Here is a 27043-nt window from a genome sequence, read left to right as displayed (position 1 = left end):
ATGGTGATGGTTTGGTACACTCGGTTTTCAACACAGCTCTAATTTCCATTTATTTTTGCCCTTCAGCACCTTCAAAAAGTTTTCCCATAGCCTCTGTAAACCAGTGTCATTCAGGCTCCCAGTTAGCTGGAGTAGAGCATATTGAGTCATACATGAAGACTGTTTGCTTTTATTTTTTTTTTTTAAGAAAATATGAAATCCATTATACAACAGATTAGTGGTTTTGTTTTTACAACTCTACAAAAAAAGTTTTTGCATTTTTATTAACTGGTCCAACTTTTACTGATTTCCGAAAGCCTGTACAATTTAAAAGTGTACAGAAAGTAGGTTTTTTTAAAAACAAATGTCATATAGGATTATTGCTGAAATATTAAAGACCATTTCATAAAACCTGCAAAACTGTATCTTTAACCTTAATATATAGAGACTGATGCAAACATAAGAAAATTCCAGTCTATTAGTTACATTTAACAGAAAAAACATTCCTCCAAATTACAGTGTTCTGGAAATACAAAGTAATTTACTTTTATTCTTACTATTATTTCCGAATGTTAAGTTACTGGGACAACTGATAAGGAAAATAGGCTTATATAGGAAACTTTAAATAGACTTGCTTTTCAGCGGTATAAGCAAAATGTCCATGTTAGCAGTCGTCTTCCAGAATCCTTTTAAATATGTAAGACAGGGACAGCTTTACTAGCAAGACTACAGGAAAATATACAGAAGCAAATAAAATCATTTGCTTGGGAGTGTATCTATTGATTAAGCAAATCATGACAACTCTTATTTCCAAGTCCCCTAAAGAAAATTTTACACCTCATGATCATTCCAAATAAACAGTAATTTCTTCTGTAAGCTTATGCTGCATTTGGATTGGTGAGAGCCCATTTGCCTCAACATGCTTTAACATGTCCCACATTGCTGAGTGTTTAAATTTATTTCCTAGTTTCAACAAATATTTGGACAGAAATGAGATATGAAATACTTCTACTGTCATTAACATCAAAAAGACATTTGAAGATCAAAAAGTGCCAAATAGTCCTTTCAGAAAGTGGATTAAAACACTGTAATGATAATACAAGGACAGTATTATCAGTTTTCTATGTACACCAAAACACTGCTTGCTGTTTAATGATATTGATATGTTCACCTACCACTCCCAGCAAATCTTAGTGCAAACATAATATGTGAACTCATTTGTAAACCCCAAGACAATTTACGCAGCAATAAGGTTATATAAATCACAGAACTGTTTGAGATTTTCCAGTATATGAGAATGAATGCTTTCTGAAATCTGTCTTACTTTTGCAGTAATGTGTCATTGTAGTCAAAGATAATGTTTCCTATATAAATCATCCAATTCAGAATCAAATGTAACTGTTCAACAGTTCTGTATAAGTTTTAGCGGAGGAAGTCCATTCATTAGAGCAGCTTGGCAAAGAGATTTGGGGTTTCCATAACATTAAATGTTAGACCACTTGCATGGCTTTTAAAAAGAAATAAATCTATTAAGGGAAAACTGCTGATATAGTAATTCTTTTGCAAAGCACACAACCACAAAGGGCAAACCTGCCACAATCTGCTTTCCTACACTGGTATCTATGCATAACTTTATGATTTGAAAAGGATTTGTGTGACAATCAAAGCATCACAATTAAAGAAAACTGGTTTAATAAAACAACTGCTGTTTGACCAAGCCTTTTTTTTAATTATAAAAACCAATATTATAATTTTTCCTTGATTTCTAAACATTCCACATGAAAGGTTTTTGTATCAAACACCGAGATGTCACTCACGCAGGGTGGCATCTTCCTCTTCCCCATCTGGGTTAAACCTATTGAAATGTATGCTGAAATCTGCCTCAGATTCAGCGTTTTCAAATTCAGGTGCAACAGGGACGGTGGCAGGTCGAACAGCCCGAGCTTCGGGCTGGCAGTTTGGCTGCGCTTGAGCGCGGGTACCTTGGGAAACAGGACTGGACTTCGGCTTCGGCTGAGCTGGTAAGATGGGGCTGGCGAATCCCAAGTTGCTCAAAGCATCCAGGGTACCATCAGGGTCAATCATAGCATTAATTGCTAAGCAACAAGAAAAAATGAAAAGGATAGGGAAGAAACCATAAAAAATATGATTTTCTGTTACTATACAAATACCGAAATCCTTTTCTCACACTTTTCTTTTTATGATGGCAGACATGAGTTTTTATGTGTGCTGTCCATGACAAAGCAGGGGCATATCCAACATAGATATAAACTAATCAGTCAGTTAGTATCTATTTAGTCAGTTTATATGGTTTTTTCTCCTAATGTTACCATTATATTATTCTTTGTTCCAAGCCACCCCCTGCAAATAGCCATAGTTGCTAATTCCATGAATGGCTGAAATTTGTATAAAAGAGCAGTCATTTATCCATAGTGGGAGCAAACTGAAACAACCTAGTACCATTTAATTTTATTATACTACTAACATATTTGTCACATTTAACAGAACTTCTCTTTTTTATTTCCAAAAATGTACTAACATCTATTTGAACACCACTGCATACACAAGAAACAATCTGGCCTCATTTATTTATGTTCTCTAAACACAATATAATTTCTAATGAACTGACATTTTTTAATTATAGTTGAGCATGAAACAAAAACTAATTTGTTTCCAAAGGTGGTTAATGATTCCTCCTGAAACATTCTTTTTTAAAACATGTTTTACAAAAGATTAAATCTGAATACTACAAAAAACAAATATAGGAAATTTACAACTAACATAATAATGATAAGCATGGACCACTAATCCATTTGACCACCACTGTTAGTAAAAAATAAACTAAGTATAAACAATACACAACCTCTAAGTATAAACAAGACTGCAACCTCTTTTTAAAAAATACTCAGTTTTTAAGTTGATTTTGATAAATGGAATATATGTCTAATTAGCAGACCCTTTAAGCAAAACATACTTCTTTCCACTTTACATATAGATAAGACTTCATGTGTGAAAAGTGAAATAACTTTTCAATTTTGTAGTCTGTGGGCTCCATAGTTACAACAATTGGATTTTGCAGTGTGAAGGGAAGATGCCAAGAGCCAATTCTAAATTTTCATTTCATCGTAATGGAGACAGTTGTGGGTTTTTTTGAGATTTCCTACAGATTACAGTCTCAGTGCATGCCTTATACTGAATTGTGCTACACATGGGGGTATTACTGATGTGCAGAGCCTATTTCATAAAGCCTAATCTCAGGATTCTCTATCACCTACTCTTCAACATTTACAGAAATATTTCTATTAAGAATGTTTCACAAATAATTACTTTGGGATTCTTAAGACTATGCAATTCTTAGTCGAGCCTTTTCTCATCATATAAAAAGATATGATCAAAAAACCAGTGATGTTTGTTTACCAAATGTGCCAGCAATTATATGATATTAATGTATGTAACTGATACTGTGAACATATTTTAATATATCGCAGTAACTTTATTTCATGGTATAGATATACACATATATATTAAACAAATTTGAAGCAAGGAACCACAGAAGAGAAAAAAGATTTGTACCTTGCAGCTGTTTCTCGACTCGTTTCAGTTCCTGTAAGATTGATGATATTTCCTAGAGGAGAAACGATCATGTTTCATTATGGAAAAAGAGACTATCAGTAGTGAACAACGCCACTCCTCAAACTCTGCAATTGCAATACGCTATTTGGGTTGACCCTCCTGGCATCAAGAACACCCTTACTGGTGGTGACCCAGCCAAGTCCCCCACAGGTCCTGGGTGGCAGCCCTTGAAGCTAGAGAGTCATGTCTCACTCAGAATCTAGAGCTCCTCCACACTGGCTGCCTGCTATGGTCCATAAAACCCCACCCTGTCCCTTGCTCATCTGGCTGTGCCACCTCTGCTCAAGCACAGACTTACAGATGTCACGGTTCTGTAGCAATTGGGCACAGCAACAGCAAACTTTTAAAGGAAAGTCACAGGATAAACCCAGTATTAAATGGAATCGAGTGACTTATAACCTTGCTCAGATGAGAGTCAGAAAGTGAGATGACTGCATCAGGATTCTGTCTGCAACATTCTATCTGTCCCCTTTGCCCACAAGACCCTGTACAGCACATCAGTGTTGGGGCCTCAGCACTCGTTTGCCTTAGAGACTTTTCTCCACTGTGCTGCACTACTTGTTAACACAGATGTAGCCACAGCAATGAACTCAGAAACAAAGCAAATGTACTGTACCTTAAACTACAGAATCACAGAATATCCTGAGTTGGAAGGGACCCATCAGGATCATCAAGTCCAACTCCTGGCCCTGCACAGAGCACCCCAAGAATCATACCCCGTGCCTGAGAGCATTGTCCGAACACTTCTTGAAATCTGACAGGCTTGGTGCCACGACCACTTCCCTGTGCCATGTAAATCCTACAACTGAAGGACCCTACACTGAAGAATAGTGTTAATCCAACTACTGAGGAGAGCTGTCAGTGGTATTCTAAAGCTGAGAATTTTCAAAGGCACTGATTTCAGAAAACCAATTAACCCATTTCAGGAAGCCATCTTGTACTAAGTACTGTGATTTTTGTGTGTGGCAAAGAGATTGATTATCTTGAATTTTACACAGTCATTATGTTTAAGAAGATTCCACATCTGGGCTGGACATCAATGTTCCAAGGATAAAACAAACATCAGTTATAACTGTCCTCCCTTAAAATTTAATAATCATCTGTGGTAGAAATAAGCACTGCATTTGAACAATATATTGCTCTGAAAACTGAGTAGAAACTTGAAAATCATAGACAAAAAACCACCCTGAAGAACCCATTCACTTTCAAACAATGTGAGATGGTTTAATAAATTGAAAAAAATTTGTAGAATGATGAACTTAGGAATAAATATACAACAAACATTTTTTCTTTTTTAAAGAATCGACTGAACCCCCATATTCAGGACAAAAGACTAAATTCGGATCTTATGCTGGACATGGATAAGAGAAACTCCTTATATTATAATATTTCTAGAATTAGGAACTTCCATGAGGAACCTGCTTAATTAAACTTTAAAAAAATTAAAAAACCCTATCAGTGAATCTATTAAATTATAACACTGAATTACTAATGATTGCTCTTAATAAATGTACCATTCTGCAGAATTATAGGCCAAGTTTTCCATACTTCCAGGAAAAATCAATCTGGAGGAGTTTAATAACTCATGATGAGATAACAGAAAAGTGCTAGCCTGTTCAATGCCAGAGGAAATGTATAAGCATTTGACTTCTGCACAGTCCAGTACGAAGTATGTGAGTAGTTTCCTCTCCCACCTTTCCCTCAGAAAAAAACCCTGCTTCTGTAAGCTGACATTCTTAACAGCATCGTACTGCAGATGGATAATGTAACTAGACTCGCTGCCTGCTCTCACGTTCAAGAATGTTTTTCAAACCCTACACTCTGTGTTCAGAAGTAAAGGAGAAGTATACTAAGAAATAACATGTGCTCCATCCCCTCACACTGTCACACAGTCTGGTCATGAAATGGCCTGAATTAGGCAGGGTGGAAGAGTACATGAATCAGTTGGAGTTGTAGTGGGTGCCCTATGGTTATCGCTTCCACACAAAATCAAGAGGATTATTTTTCATTGAAGAGTCCTTTTATTGCCATGCGTCTATGGATTATTTTCATCACATGTAGCAAAACACAACAATTTCTCTAAATATTAATAATCAGTGTTAATAGTATTAAGTATTAATGATAAGTAGGTAAAGTAGTTTTTAGACTGTAAAACAAGTTAATTTGAAAGCAATCTAACATTCAAACTAATGGTTGTTACCTTTTGTTAAACAAATGTACTGATGGTCTATGCATAGTCTGATTCCCTTTGACTGCATTCTTTATCTGAGAATTTCCCCTGAACAATTCCTTGTTTCTTTATAAGACAGTAAATCTTAGTAATTATTAAAGCAGATTAGGTTTATTCTTGAAATAAAACCTTTTAAAATTTTTGCCCTTATGTCACTGAAAACAACACATTCCTCTACTGATTATTTAGATGTTAGATAAGCAGCATAATCAGTCCTAGAAAAGAACTATTCATACCATGCTTGATGTTTTCACAATAGGAACTTCACTTTCAGCTCGCAACTTGTTTTCAATTTCTTCCCAATTTCTATCTTTGTCCTTAAATAATATTCTAGAAGAAAGAAATTTAAGAACACTGTTTAAAAAAAACAAAACACACCCACAAATTAAAACCGAAAGATTAGATAACACAATACGAGAAAGTGGCATAGGGAGCACTGAATAAAAGTAAAATCTGAAATACTGAAACCTGACAGAATCTAATCATACAGTTTAAATTTTCAGGGAAGCATATAGGGTTTCAGCAAAATCATTCTTATTGACATTAAAATGGCAGTTCTGTAGCTAAACACTTGCTTATGGAGTTGAAAAGACACAGATGTTTCTTTCCTCCAGCACGGAGACATTTCTTAAAAAATCCAACTATATTACTGTAGTCAGATAATTCCCCTTTAATACTGCATTTTATAACAAGTGCAAAACCTAAGGTAAATAAATGCATCTTTTACATTTCTATTTTATAATAATTTAATACAAAATAAAACCACTTCAGGAAATTAAAAAAATACATTTCACAGAAGAAGTTTTTATTGAAAAGTCTCAATACATAAATTTTATATATATATATATATATATACACATATATATATGTTTTAGTAGTATGAGTATCACTTGTATTACATGTTTAAAGAAGTATTTTATATTTGTAAAACCCCAAAGCATACTGTGAGATTTCCTTCTTTAATGTTTTGCTTCCCTGCTTGATAAATAGTTTTTGTTTGCATTGTCATATCACAAATATAATTTAAACTGTCTACACTGGTGCAATTGGAAAAAAAAACCAAAGAAAAAAAAGATATTTAAGGTCTGGTAAGTGACACCATGATGACATAGAGGAGTCCAAATCCACTTCTTCTCAAATTGGTATTTCAAACAAATAGCTGCAGTAAAACTGCTAAGCAAACAAAACAACCAATTTCAAATCATGACCAAAAAGTAGTACATTTTAAAGAAATTATTTGTGTAAGTATGTCTCTGAGGAAATAATTTTTAAGGTGGAAGTTCATGAAATATTGAATCTCATAAAGACTAAGAATTTGAAAGAAAGCTGGGAGGCTTAGTACTGCATTTCTGTTCACCTTTCTTCAGTTATTCATACCCTATGGAAAATTCTACTCTCTATTATTATCCTGTCAAGAAAGTCTAATTTTGCAAAATATTTACTACCCTGCCTTATTTTATCAGTACACAGATGTCCAGAGACAGCCTATCCAGAAGGTGCTTTAACTCTTCTCTCTTTGAGGTCTTCACTCCCTGCTGCTTCAGAACGGGTTTATGTCGGAGGTTTCGCTGACAGGAAGTGCTACTTTGATGACACAGTGTCATGGGATTGAGGCAAATGACCACTTCTGCCAAGTGACTTGGGTGTATTCAAGTAAGTCAATTCATTCAAGGGTAAACATTAATACGCACTTTTTTAGGGGGAAGGAAAAAAATAAAATTATAAGTAATCAAAACTGCAGTGAAGAAAACATGAAACCCTTTACGGTCTCAAATAGAGTCATCATCTTTTATAAAAGTTCATCATCAGAGGTCTGGCAAAATTCTCTTATGTTCTTGAAGGGAGTGTAATACCTTGCAAAGATGTACAACTGCAAACCTGGATACCAGAAAGTCCAATTACAAGGGAAAATTTAGGATTTGCCTGTCACTGAGAAGTTCAAATAAACACGTTAAAGAAAAAAAAAGGCATCAACACACACTGGAAATTAGCAGGAACATAGAAAATAAGGCTTTATTTAGCAGTAAACAACACTAGAAAAAAACCAATATAAGCTATTGTGGCATTGTCTGATTTTTCATTTACCTTCTTGCCATGTTATTTTAAAATAATTCTATCTTGATTCATTGTGATTAGTGCCTTTGCTTGTGTATGTGGTGCTCTCAGTCTTACTCTTTTAGAGATAATGTTCTTACTCCTCTTTTACAATTTGAAAACCTTTCATTTCATAGGTCATTTTATTAAAAAAAAGAGGGAAAAAATGAAAGCAGTAATTAAAAATTTTGAAACTGTTATTACTTTGACTACAAAGTGGGAAGGCCAATTTGTTTTTACTATAAATTTAGGAAGCCTATTTCCTTTTTACTTTATTTCTTTCTGAATTCTTCATTTAGTTCATTTTAACTTCCTGGGGGATCTTAATCTCTTGTCTGCTTTGACCTCTCTCTTTCTAACAGTATTCTTCAAGTTAAAAGAACATATTTATAAATGCCTGCTGCCTTCTGCTCTTGCTTTCCCCTACCTTCTGAGGCAAGTCTTGATTGTGCTTGATCCTCATTTTTCTTTCACAGCACTTTGCAGGATGCACAGCAAACTGCAGAGACCAAGTAGTACCTTCACTGACCTGAATGCTTTGCCTAGATTTTGCCTGACTAAAGAGGCACTTGCCTGCTACACTCCAGTAATGCTGCATTCACATTGCAGAGCACTGATAAAACCATGCAGGGCTTCTCACTGAGAAACCTACTTACCTCTTCCCTTCGTAATCTTTGCAAATTTTCTGCAAACTCATTGTATGTAACATATAAAAGCACAAATACAGGCTAGGTAGAGAATGGATTGACAGCAGCCCTAAGGAGAAGGGCTTCGGGTGCTGGTGGATGAGATGCTGGACATGACCCAGCAATGTGCACTCTCAGCCCAGAAGGCCAAATGTGTCCTTGGTTGCATCAAAAGCAGCATGGCCAGCAGGTCGAGGAAGGGGATTCTCCCTCCTACTCCGCTCTGGTGAGAATCCACCTGCAGTGCTGCATCCAGCTCTGGGGTCCCCAGCACAGGAAGGACATTGACCTTTTGGAGTAAGCCCAGAGCAGGGCCACCGAGATGCTCAGAGAGCTGGAGCACCTCTCTTACGAAAGACAGGCTGAGAGTTGGGATTTTTCAGCCTGGAGAAGAGAAGACTCCGGGGAGACCTTGGAGCAGGCTCCTAGTACCTAAGGGGAGCCTGCTAGAGAGCTGGGTAGGGACTTTTTATAAGTGCATGTAGTGATATGACAATGGAGAATGGTTTCAAACTGAAAGCGAGTAGGATTGGATTAGACTAGATATTAGGAAGAAATTCTTTACTATGAGGGTGGTGAGGTACTGGAACAGGTTTGCCCAGAGAACTTGTGGATGCCCCATCCCTGGAAGTGTTCAAGGCCAGGTTAGATGGGCCTTTGAGCAACCTCATCTGATGGCAAGTGTCCTTGACCATAGCAGAGGGGTTTGACCTAAATGACCTTCAAGGTCCCTTCCAACCCAAACCATTCTGTGATCCTATGAAAAGGCAGAAAAGCAAACAAACTGCTTATCTGCTTCCTGAGAATCCTCCACAGTAATCTGTTAGCAAAGAAGGGGTTATAGGATACATGGCAAGAATGCTGCAGAATTTTAAAATATAATGCAGTTTTGTGTATACTAGGAAGTAAGAACCTGATTATACAGGTTGAAAAAAAATTACAGAAAGGTAACTTAGCAATATCCAACCTATGACCTTATCCTGAAGAAAATTACAAATATGCAGAGAAATTGGTGAAAGGAAAGAACCGGGCACTTGAATATGGTTCAATCTGTACCCCATGCTAGTACTTGGGAAAAAAAAAAAACCAGTTTGGCCAGCAATGGGAGGATCTAGCTGAGGAACACAAGGTCCAAAGCTTCTCTCAAGCTCATTTCTTAATACAAGGTAGGAATGATGACAGAACTCAATGGAACTTAGAGCATTACCTATAAATTAGAAACAGCAACGGCAGTGGGGAAGCAGGGAAGAAACTAGTCAAGCAAAAAGATATATATTTCATTTTGTCCTCCTACTCATTTATTTTCATGATTGACTTTAGCTCATTTTAATTTCTGATAGATCTGCTTGTCAAGAATGACTGACAATATTTATGTTCTTAATACTTTAGCCAAAGTGAAATTGGTCTTTGAACAGAGTTAACTTTTGCAACTAAAATATGACAGAAAGAAGAGTGTTCACTCTCACAGGATGCATGTCTTTCTCCATTTGGCCCCAGATAGAAAGGATGTAATTTTTTAATATATGTGATGCAATTTGTAAGGACTACAATTGCCTTATATTATCTGTGCTCTCCGCTGATAGGTTTACATTGGTAACAAGAAAATTTGAGAAAGGACTTGTAAAACACAGTCAGCCTTGCTGGCTTACTCTTACTGGTGCCTCTAAAACTTTCTCCTCTCCTTTCAGGTTCAAATATTCTGGAAGAAGCCACAACTGCTAGCCTGGTAAATCCTGATGATTCTCATTGTAACTATTCTGAGCAGAGATGTTAACTGGCTTAACTCCAGTAAAAACAAAAGAAGCACACCAGTTGGCTGAACTCATGAACACCAAAACAAAGCTAAGGTGAAAATCTGTAATAGGTACCAGCTGCCTTATATGCTCCCTAAAAAACAATTCTAAAACTAATACTGTTTATCTAATTCAAAATACTAATGAAATTATGAATAACATGATGTTATTCAAAATCATTCTGAGTATCAGAAAAAGGAAGTTTTGAACACAGCCCTGAAGAATATACTAAATAATTCCTTATTAATGAAAGTTTACTGCATTTTTATAGAAATAAACCATTCCACTGTTTTTAAATATACATAAAATATTTGTAGGTATGCTTATATTTATAACATCATACATGACCACACCATTATTACATTCATTACAATGTGGCTGACTTATCTTTTAAGCTCAGAAAATTACATCGGAAATCTGTTAGACTTGAATTGAATGTTACCAGTTAGCCATCAGTAAAAAAACAACACGCAAAACGCCTTAGAACAGAAATAATAAGAATGGGTTACAGGCTTTTAAAGAATTGATTCTTCACTCAGTGATATTCTTCCTACCAGAAATAGTAGGACTAGAAATGGCAGATAAGCTACAGTTTTTACCAATTTATATAATTAATTTTTTTCTTCTTGATTTCTATGGTCAGATCTTCTTTAGTATTCACATGAGAATACAATCTTCAGATATGATGTTATTTTGCTGCTTTTACTATTAGTATTGCCCTATGCTGAAATAAGCTTGTGATTTGATGTTTAAACTGTCACTCATGTAATATTTCAATATCTGACACTTCCTTGAAAAACTGATTAATTACAGACCTAGCATTTTCCCACATTCAGAAAATTATGCATGAAGATCAGCCAAATGACTTATTTTTAATGTTCTCTATTTTAAAATTATTAACTGCACAAAGACATGAAGAAGAACATGTGAATGATACGACCCTGAACTTTGTATTTAGAATTTTCTTTTATTCTTGCCAACCAAAGTGGTCACCAAGTGGTTGTACACTCACACATTTAAGTTAAATTGAACTGTTGATAGAGCAACATGTTACCGTTTTTGACATGTCTACACTTTCTCTTAGCTACTAGGAAATCATATGAAGGAATCTATCTAAGCAGGAATTTTCAATTAAAAATGACAGGTGGCTACATCTGTTGCTTTAGATTTAGAAGTCAATAGTGACTACATTGTTGGTTTTCAAGAACGATTTCAAGTTGTTTTTCAGAACGATTTACTGAAACTGCCCCATTTATTCTTTCTTCCTAAAATGTGGAGTCCCTACAAGAACTTGGCAAACACACAGGGATTAATTTTACAATTCAGCAACATTTTAACCGTATCTTTTAAGGAAGGAAGTTTTACAAGACTTGCATAGAGGCCATGTAATTTTTGCATGGCACCTGCATATACTGGAACAACTCCTCTGCTGGAAGTATGATGGATGTTGTTCTGTCCATGCAAACTTTGCTGATATTTCTCATCATATAATGTGAAATAAACAAAAGGAATAATGGAAAAAGAACTAATTCCAAATCTTTCTGAATGCTAAAAAAGCCACAGGTAACATTGCTTTTTTAAAAGACAAGTTGCTACTAAGTGTATTTGCTCTATTATACATTACTCTTTTACTAGTGGGAATATTAAAGAGAGCAGATATTTTCAGCAATAACAATAATTTTTAAAAACCCACCTGATTTTGCCAGCTGTTTTATCTATGGATTGTCTTATCTTGCGAGAAAACTGGAAGACCGAGGACAACAGCAAACTGTCCCCCATAACCTGCAATAAGATTTTAATAAAAAAGGATATTATTAGTTTAATGGGAATTAAATATAAACAATTCCATATATTTTGGTATCTTTAACATTAAAAAAACATACTTGTGTTTTAATTAGTATCATATACAATCATATTTGAACATTTTGCAAATAAAATAATATATAGTATTTTCCAATATTAATGCCACGTGCTACTGGTAGGAAAGAAAGAATAGTGTCTAGAATATTAAGTGGGGGAATAATTGTCAAAGCTTAAAATTGGAGAGAATCCTGTTGTGTACTCACTTCATCCCTGCTCCAAGTCCTTCTCCGGGTAATTGTCGGGGGATCGAGGGCATCTGTTAGCTGAGGTCTAGCATCACTAGGCCGACCATTCCCCTCTGGTGGTTTTGAATGCACTACTGGAGGGATTTTTCTGAAATTGAGACTTTCATCAAATACGCGGTCCACCAACTGGGGGATAAAAGAAAAATGCATTTTATGAAATCTACTGGGTACCTGCAAAAATCAGATTACTATTTTCTCCTCCTGCAACAGTTTACAAGATGCCTATCAAATAAAAATCATACTGTTGTCTGGTACAGTACAAAACGACGCATCTCTTATGTAAGAATATCTCATAAAAATGAATTTTTGGTTTGTTTTTTTTAAATATGAGACATACAAGGCACATTTAGACTACTCACAGAGACTTTGCTTATAGGTAGGTAACATAATAGTTACCTATAAACTGCTACTAAATAATTTATTCCTTTGATCAATGGACATATCTGTGGAATTAAGTAGAGTTCTCTGAAATGTAGGGTTTTTCCCCAGATTAGTCCTAGTGTTACAGAAAGACCTAAACTACCTGAAGGAGATACTGCCATCTGCAGTATGTACACAATGTACCATATTTATTAAAGAGGAGAATAGTTATTTAGCAATATAAAAATGGAACTGATCTAACTGGTTCTGATAAAATGAGCACTTTGTTTCCTCAAAGTTTAGCCACAGTCCACGAGAATTAAACCCAAAATCTATGTGAGTATATTTATGATTTTTCTGACTACCTGACTCACGGATTTCTCATTACTGTTTATATCTTTTTTTCCACAGAAAAAGACAGTATTAAACTAACTACAGTAAACTAATGTATTAACCAAACTTTATGCACACGAAAATGAATAAAACACATTTTGAAAGGAATACTATGAAGAAAAAAATGCAGTAAACATTTACAACACATTACTATGGTGAATTGTAACACAGTAGAAAGTGATGATTTAAATTCAGATTAACATGTGTACCAGCATTAGACCTGTGATGGTTACCAGAACAAGTTAGTCAATATATTCATAGAACAGCACAGCAGAGATAGTCAAAGAATATAAGACTTATTAGAAGCATAATGCAAACTTACTTCAGGGTAGTTTTTGACAATGTTATTAAGAAAGAAGATGATACCTAAGTATTTCAGTGTTCAGAAGATGAAAGTTTTATGTCACCTGTGAAAAGAGTGACTTTTTTGTTTTTAATAGCTATGCAAAGAATTAAATATAGACATTTATATATATTTGAACATATACACTAGTATCTTTAAATGCACTTAGATACTATACAATGGTATCTAAGGCTACAGACAAGTAAGAAGCATAACTACCTTGTTCCTATGTTTTGTGGAAAAAAAGAGACAGACAGATAGTATGCATCCTTTTGACAAGCTGTGTTCATAGAATACCTTCTGGGTTGTTTGTTGAAACAAAGGAACTTTAAATAAAAAAAAAATGTAGAGATCATGCACACGGGTTGAGTGGAAATAACTAAAAAGCTATGCAAAAATGCTAAAAGCAAAAGAAATAAAGAAAAGGAAGAACCTTATGCATTTCTCCATGAAGATCTCCTACCTCTTCTCTAGTGTCTATGGCAGAGCCAGGGGTGGTGGCAGCAGTGCTTACTGTGGTACTGGGGGCAGTGCCTGATGAAGTCACTGAATCTATCTCTCCTGCTACATCGTTGATTTCCCGTGCGATGAGAGCCAGATCTTGACTGATCCTAGTAATAAAGAGAGCGTTACATTCTCCCCTACAAATACTTTTGGGCCAGTAGAGCCCAACCTTGGCAGTCTTTTAGGTTTTGAGTTCCAGTTCCTTATAACAGTGCTATGAAAATGTGAAAGTTTATTTGTAGAACCATACAAGAAAATTTTAACTGAAGCTTGTAGCAGCATGCCTCTCTAGAGGAAGAAGGTAGAAGGCAATCTCAAAAGACAGAGCGTCTTTGTTTTCTTTCTAGGATTCACAGGCAGACATGTACACAGTATATCTAAGACAGTGGATGCACTGTAAATATTGCACAGACCTGCATACATGCAGTAAATCTGAAACATTCAGACAGCGTTTAGTTTATACCTTAGTTTACCTGCTTGCAAAAACACATTTTCAAGACCTCTGATTATCTAGCAGCCCTGCAGCTTGCTCACATGTCTGAAATTCCAGACCAACACCCTAAGTCCTCAAATTTTATCAAGACAAGTCTTCCAGTGGGAAAAACAGAACATATTTGTAAAAACCTTGGCACTACAAAAATACATCTGAATTCTCAGCCAAAGATTCCTTTTCCTTTCTTCTGATCCACCACTTTAAAAAAAATAGTTTTGCTCTGTATTCTGCTCAGCACAGGGAAGAAGCTTGGCTAGCTCAACTTGTGCTACTCCTCCACAGGACACCCCAAAAGGAGGAGGGAACAAGAAAAAAACTCTCACAAAGCAAAAGCTAAAAGCCCTTACTAACTATGGCACCCTGAATCTCCAGCTTGGATCACACAGTTCAGAAGACCCAGAATTCAGAGCAGACTGCCAAGTGATCCCCTTTGACACTTCTGGCTGAGAGGACTGAAGGCACAGGAGTCGACAGTGCTACTTCTGCATCGCCATGAGGTGAATTGCACCACCCACCGCTCAAGCGGAAGGAGCAGCACAGCCATGTAACAGTGACACACATCAGGCTGGACAGAGATGGATTGTTCAAAGGCAGCTTCCTTCTGCTCTTTATTTTCACTTTGTCTTCAAGTCAAAAAGAACGGACACCACTGACCTAGAGATAGTTTAAGACTAAGTGAGCAGAATTTCAACTTCAAAGGCAAACATAACTAGAGAAATTTCCAGTCAAATTCCTACACTGTATTTTGTGGTTAAACATCAGCAATATGCAATGAAGTGAAACTTTGTGTAGCTTAGGTACATATATAGTTGAGATATGGCTGTAGAAGATTATCTGGCAATTACCCATGACAACTCAAGATAGTATTTCTGATTTTAAACTATCAAAGACTGGAACAGTAAAGCATAAAACAAGTCAATTGTTCATTTAAATAAATTAAAATATGATAAGAACCTATTACTAATTAATTTAACCTAATTACTACATCTTTTGGGTCAATTTTAATTTATATTTCATGTTCTTATATATACATGCCATTAAAAATCCAATATTCTAAGTAGTAGAGGTACTAAAACACCTAATTCCTTTGTTTCACACAATCATCTAACTATCTCCTTAAAGACAGAAATTGCTAATAATCACATTTGAATTTCTGGGACAAATTCTGGTATTTAATGAATAGTTGTAAAGAAAGTAAAACCCAGGAGATTTCAATTATTACCAAATCCTCCTGAAGAGAAATGTTATTAAACACCATAATCAAAAGTAGTATCAATCAAGACTTAACTCTTCACAGAAATCAGCAATGCTTCAACATGCCACAACCACTTCATTTGACTTCTTCCCAAGCAATGAATATTACATAAAATGTCAGATATTTATATAAAAATGAATTAAAATGAATCCTGAGAGTATCAGAATAAACAACTCTTATTCTTATAAAGGACAGAAGTTAAAATTAAAGCCAGAGGAGTAATAACGTGAATCATTACAAAGATATATGGAGGCACGGAAAAGATCAACTAGTGACCTACAGCAGTGGGGCTCAGCAGAGGCTAACCAAGAAAACTGGTATTGGAATCAGTGATGATAGCTGACAGTAATCTGGAATTTCTCAAATGCTGATTGCTAGTTTTCTTAACATTAAATAAGCTTATTTAAAGCAGTTTGTGTGAAATTTCTATATAAACTTGGCAATACTCATTTGAGTCTCTCACTACTTCCACTGAAAATAAAGCTGGAGGTAGGGTAACAAAAGGTACACAGCCTTCAAAACAAATTTAAAACCAGTATATCAATGCAGAAAATGGTAAGAATCCCAAGGGAAAAAAAAGCCCTGCAAACCTAACCATCAAGTGAGTTTAGACTGAATCATCAACTACCTCCAGTGTCAATCTCTCCCAGATAAGCAAAACGTACCAAGAAGTTTCACTGAAGTAGAGGTTCGTCAGTACTTCTTATAAGGAGGAAGTAATACGCTATGGCTATCAATTGTTTTTCCCCACATACACACAGTCCTCCCTATAACAATCTCTAACTTTAGATTACTAAAAAGAAAGAGATGTTTTAGGAAGATGATTTTGAAGATGTTTATTTCATGATTTATCTAGATACTATGAAACTTCCTTAGGTATCTTTTGTGTGCCTCTCTGGGCCCCTTTGCACAGATCACACTAGAAAAACAAATGCTGAAAAATATTACCAAGAAGAGGAAACAAAAAATAATTAATCACACCAAGCAAAACACCTCCATGGCATTAAGCAAATACTCCACAGTATTAAGAATAATCTTAAAAGGAAAACACTTTTCCTGTTTAGGCTTCCAAATTAAGTTTTTTGAAAAGCTTCGTAACCTGAACACTGACATCGAAGTATTAAATAACATTTGCATACTTATTTAGTTTTATTTATTTTGTGCAAGTGATCAGAAGTTTTCACTGCATGAGTGTTGCATGATATGGGAATAACTGGTTACAAGAATGTAGAACTACCTGTTCCTTGGTTCAATTGAAGCAGAGTTGATATTAGCAATAACAGAGGAATTAATATACTAATCTCAGATACTTGCAACAAAAAAAAATTACTTTTTGATGAATACACGACTTGTATCAGAAAGTATCTAGCATGAAATAATATCTAGATAAATCAAAAATTAAAATGAGAAAATGGTCTTTTACATTGCCAAAATCACTTTTTTTCTCTCTCTGTCACTTGTGCATTGATCTGAAATTTTACCTCAATATGAATGTAAAGGTAGTACAAAATCACATATACTTCAGCTTCAGGAAATACACTAAGTACCTCTGCAAGTCCAACTAATGCAACTGAAAGTTCATCTTCTGGGACTGGGCTATCCTAAGTCAGAAATTACTATAATTTTCCATTAAAAAGAAATGTGCTGGTAACATGAGTGTTCTGTCTGCCAGTCTCTCATAAGAAGAATTTTAAATTACTCATTCAGTTAGTGAGTGAAAGCAGTAAGTAGAGTGATACAGAAAATTCATTAGCTCAGCTCTCTTTCTCCTTTATATGCACCTGCATAACTGGTTGTGTACAATTCTTCGTTATTTTAGATGCAAGCCTTTAAAACCAACCTTGCTATCTCTTCTCGGTGAGCTGTCCAGTCACGAATGTAGTCTTCCTGTTCCTTTATTCTGTGCTTGAATGTATTGCTACTTTGAGCTGCTGTCCCAGAGCTCTGCAGTCGTGTGGTTTTCAGGGCTGGAGAGGTACGTAGACGGGTATGTTTAGGGGAATTACGGTTTGATCCGAATTCATCTTCTGAGGTGGAAGCATAATCTGTAGGAAAGCGCCTCCATCTTGCACTTACTAAATTAGTTTAATTGTTAAAAAAGAAATATTATTGCATCTTAAATAAGAAAAACCAATATTATTTCAGTAACATCACAAAAATATACAACTATTCATTATCAATCCCCAAATACCTCACAAAAGGTTTATTTACTACATCTTAAAAAGAAAGCTACAAAATTTGTGTTAAATAATAAATACTGATTAATAAAAACACAAAACTGATGCTCTTTGTATAATGATGAGTAAAGTAAGATGTAAAAGTCAGTAACTGTATATGAGCTCAAGCAAACTATTACAAAACAAGGGCCCAATTCATTAACATTACAGTATATAGTCAAATTGCACTTTTTCTGCAGATTTTTTCCCAAATTTCATTCCAGGTGTATGTGATACACAAAAAAAAAAATGAAGAGACATGAAGGAAGGATGGAGCTGGCACCAAGACTGGGACGCATGCTTACATAAGGAAAGCATAAAACTCATAGATGGTGATAAGGTCTTTGCCAACCTTAATGATTCTATGATTATGTCTTTAGTATGGAAATAAAATATGTAAAATTAATATTGTGTTAAAAAAATCAGCTGCACATCTATAAAAAAGGAAGACTCAGAGCAAAAAGTTTCCTTTATTGAAAAGTTCATAGGTATGAAGATACCTATTCTGCAAGTCACATCCTAGAATTATTTTTCAAGAGTTTGTGTGGTTTTTTTTTCTTTTCCAATCTGACAACTATTCCCTTTTTAAGCAACAGCCTAAAGACTTCTACACGTAGCACACAAAAGCATTATACAGCAGTGCTGCTGAAGACAGCCTGAAGTACAGGAGAACTGAAATTAAGTTGGAAGCTTTCGTCCCCCTATGAATTACTGAAGCTAAGAAAATGCATTTCAGATATGCTGTCCTCAAACATTCCCTGTAGGATGAGATACCATTAAGTGCAAAGGAATCCTCATCATCACAATCTTCTAAATTATTGCAGAGGATTTAATCCCCCAAACTCATTGACATTCATGAGGCTCTAGAAGTACTGTAGAAAATTAAAAAAATGTCTGATCACCTCCTGGTGATTTAAAAATAATACATGCAAATGACATATATTGTTTTTACTATTACAAAATACAAGAAATAATACTGATTTCTCCTGAAACATCTAAAAAAATATTATAAAGGAAGTATACATAAATATGACTTTAAGTAACAAATAATGAAAGTAATTTTTACTTGAGAAAAGATCTGTGTAATGCAGATTACAGTATGTAGAATATAACATCGGTGTATAAGCTTACATCTCTTCCCTCATATAAAGAATGCATTTTTAATTGCTGGAAATAAAAATGTGCTTGTGTAATTTTTTTTTAGGTTTAAATATGGGCTTCAAATCATCTCCAGTTGTACTTTTAAAAAAAATATTCTAATTTTATTGAAGCAAGTAAAAATGTCTCTCCAATCATTTACTGATCTCTTTTTAGAGGTTTCAAAGTTGTTTGATCTTAGGGAAGTAAATATAAGCAGAAAAAGCACATATCCCCACCAATAGCATGCAAGCAATGTGTGAGAAAAGTCCAAAGAACTCTATGAGTTGGGCCCACATTTTATCATCCATTTTTGTTTAAATTTTTTGTCCTGGTTCAAATTATATATATCAAAATAAATATAAAATTTATCTTAAAATCTCTCAAGTGAGCTAGTCCAGCAACTCAGCACTGTACAATGAGCATATGTAATAATATATTTAAAAACTAAAAAATTGAATGAGAAGTGAAATATCAGAAACAGATTTGATTTCTAGTACTCTACCACTGTAAGTTTCAACATCAGGATCTGGGTCTGGGAGAAGCTTGGATTTCTCTGTGTACAAAATAGTGTTTTATCATGTTAATTAGTTTTAAAACATTCAGGTTAGAAGCATTTGCTTAAATAAAATATATTGATGAGATTAGTCTTAGGTCCTCTTTTCCACCCACACTTTTTTAGGAAAAGATTATACATTCAATAAAAAATAAAGAATTTTGTAAAGGCTTAAACATTTCAGAGATACTAACTGAAATGGCATCAATAACAATTGTGTACATAGTATCATAAAAACCCTCTCCATTTTTTAAGACCAATAAATTTTAAGGCCTTAAAATGTTGGTTTTCAAATCATCAATGGGTATTATCAACGGGTTTCTCCTTATTATGAAGAAAACGTTATTGTAGGCCTAGCAGTAAGAATTTCAAGGTTTTATAATTCATAACAAGCAATATCCAAGCACTTTTCCCAGTAAGGTAGCTATACATTTGCAAATATATGCTTTTAACACTATCTATAAATTATGCAGCCCTGAAAGGTCATTGTAGTTTATGCAGATTCTGAAAGCTATTGTGCAATTGCATATCTCAGACACCAAAGACAGTGAATATCAGTACCACTAACTAGAAAATCCTTCAAAACCCTGGCTAAAATAATCAGCATACAAACCTAATTTAGCGACTACTCTGTGAGGGGCATAATGTCCTGACAACACATTAAGCTGGCAAGCTTGGTGATTTGGACACCATACTCTCACTTTTAAGATCTGAGGATAAACTTGATTGAATATGTTCCTTAAAAAATATTCTACTCTCATTGGCACATTGCCTTCTCAAGGTTTATCCATTTCAAAGATCCTGAAATTTGGTGCTCAGTAGTGCAATAATACTAAAATGTGCTTAATAAGTGTTGTTTTCTCTCCATTACCAAACCTTCCCCCCCCCCCCCCCCCCCCCAGTTATCTCAATAGCTTTGATCAACCTATCTGCCAGCCATTTGCAATAACAGTCAGGTCAGCAAGCCAGCAGAGCTGCTAAACACAACTAGTTGCTCAAGTTGTCTCTGTTCTTACTTAATGTTTAATTTGACAGTGCAGCTTATCACTTTTGCACTAGGTCTGATCCTGCTGTTTGTTATCCTGGTACATAGCTCCTTCTGTAACACCATCTTCAATTTTCCTTAGTTGTTGTGAAAATAGGTCTTTGATCTTCTCTGGTTTTATTGATCAAACTCTACTGTTTGATCAGACCTTTCATTGCTTGTGGTATAAAATTACTAATTCTGCTTCACGTGTCTTCCCAGTGTTGTTAGCTATCAAGCCTCCCACCACAGAAACACCCTGGTAATTACTTTAATGCTGGCAATTCTCATCCAAGATGTTCCATTTACCTGTTTGTCCTTTCATATAAAAGTAATCAATACTTCACTGCATCAAATCAGATTTTTGAAATTATAGACTTGCTGACAGTTCTGACAATTTTAATGCTATTATGTTGCAATTCATCCATATGAAGTACAAGACAATAAAAAAACGCCCAGTGAATATATGTTTTTCTTGCCCTCTATTTGCAGGCATGTATGTCTGAACATTGACTCGGGAAGTGCAGAAATAACTTTCTCTTTTTAGGCTGGATTTAAGAAGGCATCAGTGTTCAGTGATCTGCAATGTGGTAATAATGTTGCTGACCTCTGATGAGATAACCCAGAAGAAACATACTTAACACCTTGATAGCAACCAGTCTTCTGGTAAAAGAAAAAAAACTCTAAACCTTATATTAGTAACAATCATTCATTTTCCAGTCTTTCTATGTCCAGGGAGAGAAGAAAATATATCTCTGTTATGCCTCGATTAAATGTGCCTCAAGTAAAACACATTTAAACAGTTGAGGCACTTTTGTCAAGCACTTCATTGGTACTTTCCAAAACTGCTAAAATTAAGTGAATTCTTGACTTTTCTAAAAAAAAAATTAAATTCAGGAATTAAATAATTTGGATCAAAAAGGTTCTGCTGTGTTCTACTTTTATATATTGCATACAAGTAACACATTCTACCCAAAGATGATTTGAATACATTAATCTAAGGATAAAATTATAAATAATATCATCAATAACTTGATGCGTCGGTAGTTATTAGCATCATATAGCTAATGGGAAAATGCAGACATACTAAGTAGTGGTCAATATATCATAGGTGATGTATATATATACACTCCTCTATACACTAGAAGATTATACCACATTCAAAGCAATTCAGATTTTCCTAAAGTATAATCTAAATAAACCAGTAAAAAAAATTAGACAATAAGGTTACTGATACAGACAAAATCCAGAACTCTTAATCCTAAACAGTAGTAATAATAGTTTTTACTTACATAGTAACAAGACTTGATTGATTTGTTAAGCTATGATTTTCTTTCGAAAGTATCTGACTGCTTTATTAATGGCTTTCTGATTTTGGCCTTTACATTGATAAGCTTCTCCCTGATCTTAATATATATTAACTGAAAAATTTTTTTATGATAGAAGTTATTCCTACCGTAGATTTTCTAACAACAGTTTTTTTAAAATACCTAGCTTATTATGTTGGGGTAGCTCATGAGAAGATGGCATCTTTTCTTTCTTGAAAACAGAGGATTGTGTACAAGCTACAGTAAACTTTGAGTGTGTAACGCAAGTAAATGAAAGGAACATTAAGCAAAGATGACTGTGATAGACTAGTAGACTGGGAAGAGGAAGATACACCCACTCCCCTTAAAAGAAGCAGTAAACCACTTCAATGCAGCAACCTTTAAAAAGTTTAGGAAGCTGGCAAGACTTCACATGGACACAAAACTCAAAATCTATATACAGTTTTGTGAAAAACAAAAGAAGCAGTGAATTGACAACATCCAGGCTTTACCTTTTCAAAAATCAGCAAAATCACAATGTGAACAAGTATTAAGTATTAAAGTAAACATACAGAAGTCTTAACTGACACTCTTCCCTGACCTAACATTGCCACCTTTCAGGCTGCACATATAAATTCAAAACCTCAATTAAAATTGAAAATATGCTACTTTTCCAATTATATCTTAAAAGGAAAGACCAAGTTTTTCTTTGAAGTTTAACCTTTCTTTTTTGTACCTTTCTAGACACCTGTCATAGTAGCAAACAGATTCAACTTTACAGTTCAGCAAACACCTCATTTGTATCTCAGCAGAAATTTCTAATCAGCTAATAAATGACACAGCCAAAAGATACCTGCCTGGGGAATACACACTGCTAATAATCCTAACAAGGTCCATTTGTGATATACCAGCAACAAAAGGACAGCAGAAGTGTGGGAATTTAGTATTACAGTTGTTTATATCAACTCTGAATGGGATGCAGTAAAAGAGACTATAAAATCTCAGTATCAACACACAGCACTGGAAGCTACTCCATTTATTCTGTTCTTTCTTAGACTGTGGATTGGCTGCAAATACAGTAAAGCTGGTAGTATGACAATTCTAAAAGCAAGCAGACAACTATTTTAGATATTCATTCCATGTTAAAGTTCACTTATTTATAATTACCACATTTCAATTTTGGTTGATTTAATATTGCTGCTGAAAAAACCTACCAGCTTTTTACACTGCTTCCACTTAGAGTGTTGACTTCTAACAGAACAGTAGGTTAAAATTCATTTACTGTACAGATTTTTCCTTCCACACATAAGGTAACATTATAGTAAAGGAACCACCATACCAAAGAAGACCAATATGATTTGGAAATCATGATAAAATCATAAATTGCCATGATTTGGGACACAGAATGGGAAATAATCCAAGGCAAGGCAAACATTTCAAAAGAAATTACTTAGCTTTATGATATTTAGTTAGGTAGTGCATAATTTTTTCAACTAGTTCCTTCATTGTTATTATTCTTATAAAAAAATCTCACTTTCGTAGTTCTGATTGCATATTTACAAGCCTACCTTACAAATAAGTACTATATCTTCTAGGTAGTAAATAGTGCTTCTGACTTTTTGAATATCTACAACTATGACTTGAGCAAAGAGATCTCTGCTCTGTTTTTGCAGTAAAGCAAATCAGTACTGACACATCTGACTGCCCCAATGTATTAACTGGTTTCAAGATGAAAAATATCCAAAGACTTAAAAGATTACAATTTCTTGTCTTTACGACTTTCACTGAGAAACCTCCCCAAGCCATGAAAAAGAAGCCTCTTACTCCAAAGAGTGCATCAACTGAAACTCAACAAATGTTTCATAAGAACTTTTTTAAATCTTTTTTTTTTTTTAAATCCACATACTAAAAACATCTAGTATTGTATAAAATTATTTCAAATAATCTCACATACCTGAGGGAGAATTATGTGCTGAAGTCAAGGATTTGGATTTTGAATCTGAAAGTCGAGAAATGCTATTGGCTCGAGTTCTAGCAGAAACTTTACTGCCATCTCCTCCTGCTATCAACCTTGAACCACTTCTGATAATAGCTTCTGGGGTACGAGATGAGGCAGTGCTTCTAGTTATCGTTGCTTCAGAATCACTACGTGCTGATAAAGAGCCAAGTCGATTTCTGCGAGGTTGAGCAAGTAAGTCTATTCTGGAAATATTTCTCCTCCCTGATGGAGGTTTTGACGTAGAACTTGTAGTGGACACTTCGGAAGCCACTGAAGCCTTATCGGCATCAGCAAGCTCGCTATCTGAGACTTCACCAAGCCGTGCTCTGCGCAAGAGAGAAGTCCTTGTGGGACGAGGTCTTGGAAGAGTGGTAGATTTACTAGATTGACCAAGTGCAACAGGAGAGCTTTTTGACTTAGTTGACTTTCCTTCCATCTTGGAATGTAAAAGTTCATCTGCTGAGGCAAAAGGAACTCTTCCATGTGATTTGCCAGAGTAGGTTTCCTGGTCAGATGATAAGATATCAGAAATGGCAGAATGAGGTACACTAGATGTTTGGTCATCATCTGTTAAATCTACCGATGGTTGTCTCATTCTTCCACTGGATTGCACAGTTTTGCGAGCATCAGCTCTAGACCCACCATCTGAAGATCGACTTTTAGTTTTCTTTTCCATCTTTTCCCTGGCACTTGCTGTAGAAGATTTTAAAACATCCTTTGAAGGGGAACCAGTGGAACATCTATCTTTATATAAGGTTGTAAAGCTCTTCCGCTTCTGCGTGGATTTTCTTTCAGTGTCACCAGTAACGAGACTGATTGTGCTGGCTGTATCGACATCTGATTCTGGTGATATGGAATTATCTCTGTTATAACTAGGAGTGTCAGGACCTTCATCAGTTTTATTTTCTTCACGCAATTTAGCTTCAAGGAAAGCCATCACAGCTTCTGTGTCTTTTAAAATGAGTGTTGTATCTAGACTGGAATCAGTGTCCATTGAATCACTTCTGTCACGTATCCTGTTTGCAGATACTAAAGGGGCAGCAGATCCACTTTGCTTATTAATGTGAGGAATAAGTTCTATAGGTATATTTGTGCTAGGTTTATCTATTGTAAAGCTACCTTGTCTCACTAACGGTTTTGAAGATTCCTTTTTTTCTCCTCCAGGTGTTTTAGGGCTGTGTCCTCTAATAATTTCCTCATTTTTTCTTCTTCTGCCCTCAATCTGTGCCAACTTAATTTCTGCTTTATCTGTAACATGTCCAGGAGGATTGTCTTGATCATCCAAAGTTTTAGGTGACGTAACAGTCTCCTCCCTACCTTTCTCAACCTGATTTACAGCAGATTTTGTAGAGGATAATTTTGTGGGTGTCCAGTGTCCTTGCTCCTTTCTTTCTTGTTGTTGAATTTTTGCTAAAGCTTGTTTCACCACAGAAGTTTCTCTGCCAGTTTCAACTCTCTCTTTACTGGAAGAACTGGGAAAAGAAAAAACTTTGTCTCCATTAGCCCTGGGTGAAAGACCATTCATTGTTCTGGTTGACTTTGCATCTGAGGCATGACCTGGAGTTTCTTTCTCCTGAAGTTCAGTGTCTTGCTTTTCACCTATTTCTGACCTCTGATGAGATGTAGCTTTTGATTTTGAGTTTTCATTCACTTTCTCCTCTTTGGGAAGCTGAGGAAGTGTCCTCCTCTTTCGCTCACCTTGGCTGGTCATAGAAGCAGCTGAACCAGCACTTCTAACAGAAATACCAGACTCACTGATGTCTGTGTCTAAAAATGAAAGAGAAAAGAATATCTGATAGGACATTCAATAGCAAGGTAAATAGATTACATTTTTAAGACTGTGTAAGACTAATGCAACAACATAAAACAGAACCGAAAAAAGTCACCAGTCTATCCTGCTGTTCTACGGCAGGATCAATTATACTTAGACAAACACAGGTTTGAAAACATTTAACAAACTCTTTTAGCCAGCTGTGTAAACTAGGATCATACATACAAACTAAGTTTTTATCATCTCACAGTAGGTTAAAATAGGTACATAAGAAATAACTGTTACATCAGCATACCATTACAAGAGGAAGTAGAAAGCAAGTCTTACATTCCTAAACACCTTCAGGACCACATCTAGCAAACCCCTTCAAATCTAGCAAAAAAAGAGTTAAGAACCTCCTTCTTCCTCCCTACTTGCCTGTTCTACAGCTTACAGTCTTGTCTCATGGAGAGACTACATCCTCTCCCTGTGAGACCTCCCCTCAGGCAAGAGGCTGCAGTGCTGGGAGATACTCAGCAATATTGAAAAGCCCTACTCATGAACAAAGAACTTACTCTTTGAGAGAGAAAAAAAAATGCTTTTAACCCAAACAAGACACTTTAGTATAGAAATATATAGAAAATGTATAAAAAGTATCAAAAGAATGTAATACTACCGCTAAAGAACTTTCACTGATGCTGAATAACCCTGTTTTAGTAACCAAACTTTATTTTTCTGCAGATGACTGTGCCCTCCTTGCTCATTTAACAAACACAGCAGTTGTGCTGTCAGAAACAATCAGAGATAATATGAATTTCTCTATGAATTGCTCTTACTTTGAATACTTGGATAGAAAAAATTCTTTTTGCAGTTAATTTGCCAGCTGTAGCAATATAATGTCACACACTTATAAACACACATCTGTCAATTCACTTTTTGCCAGGAGAGATCTATGAACAACTGCTCTGCATATCCTGTTGGGATCTCCCTATCATGGCTTGCCACCAACATTGGATGTTCCACGAATATAAACTGGAGTATAGGGCTTCCCTCTCTGGAAGAATTCTCCAAGCAATTAACTGAATATCAAAAATCACACTGTATGTATAGCTGCTACTTTCTATCTGTGTTCTTCAATCTATCTTTTCTCTTTGCACAGTGTCACATCTTTGATGAAAAATGC

General features: G+C 35.3%; 1 protein-coding gene across 10 annotated transcripts in view; it reads right to left on the bottom strand.

The window, feature by feature from the left end:
- Positions 1-1707: 1707 nt before the first annotated feature.
- Positions 1708-27043, bottom strand: part of CEP170 (centrosomal protein 170) — a 98962-nt gene continuing 73626 nt past the window's right edge. For 3 of the 10 annotated variants that reach the window (XM_039388566.1, XM_039388562.1, XM_039388596.1), the window contains 9 exons: positions 24066-25877; positions 19730-19780; positions 17712-17946; positions 14053-14230; positions 12482-12649; positions 12109-12197; positions 6079-6172; positions 3553-3604; positions 1708-2075 (listed from right to left, as the gene is read on the bottom strand). In XM_039388566.1, the coding sequence (XP_039244500.1) occupies positions 1789-2075; positions 3553-3604; positions 6079-6172; positions 12109-12197; positions 12482-12649; positions 14053-14230; positions 17712-17946; positions 19730-19780; positions 24066-25877 (2966 nt within the window). In that variant the 3' untranslated portion in view covers positions 1708-1788. The remainder of the gene's footprint in view (positions 2076-3552; positions 3605-6078; positions 6173-12108; positions 12198-12481; positions 12650-14052; positions 14231-17711; positions 17947-19729; positions 19781-24065; positions 25878-27043) is intronic. The other 7 variants (XM_039388576.1, XM_039388602.1, XM_039388581.1 and 4 more) reach the window with 6 other exon arrangements.

The sequence above is a fragment of the Pipra filicauda genome, unplaced genomic scaffold (genome assembly GCF_003945595.2).
Source record: "Pipra filicauda isolate LSUMZ 115617 unplaced genomic scaffold, ASM394559v2 scaffold122_size2191957_pilon, whole genome shotgun sequence".
NCBI lineage: Eukaryota > Metazoa > Chordata > Aves > Passeriformes > Pipridae > Pipra > Pipra filicauda.
Note: the sequence above shows the minus strand (reverse complement) of the source record. Positions and strands in the feature narration are given on the sequence as shown.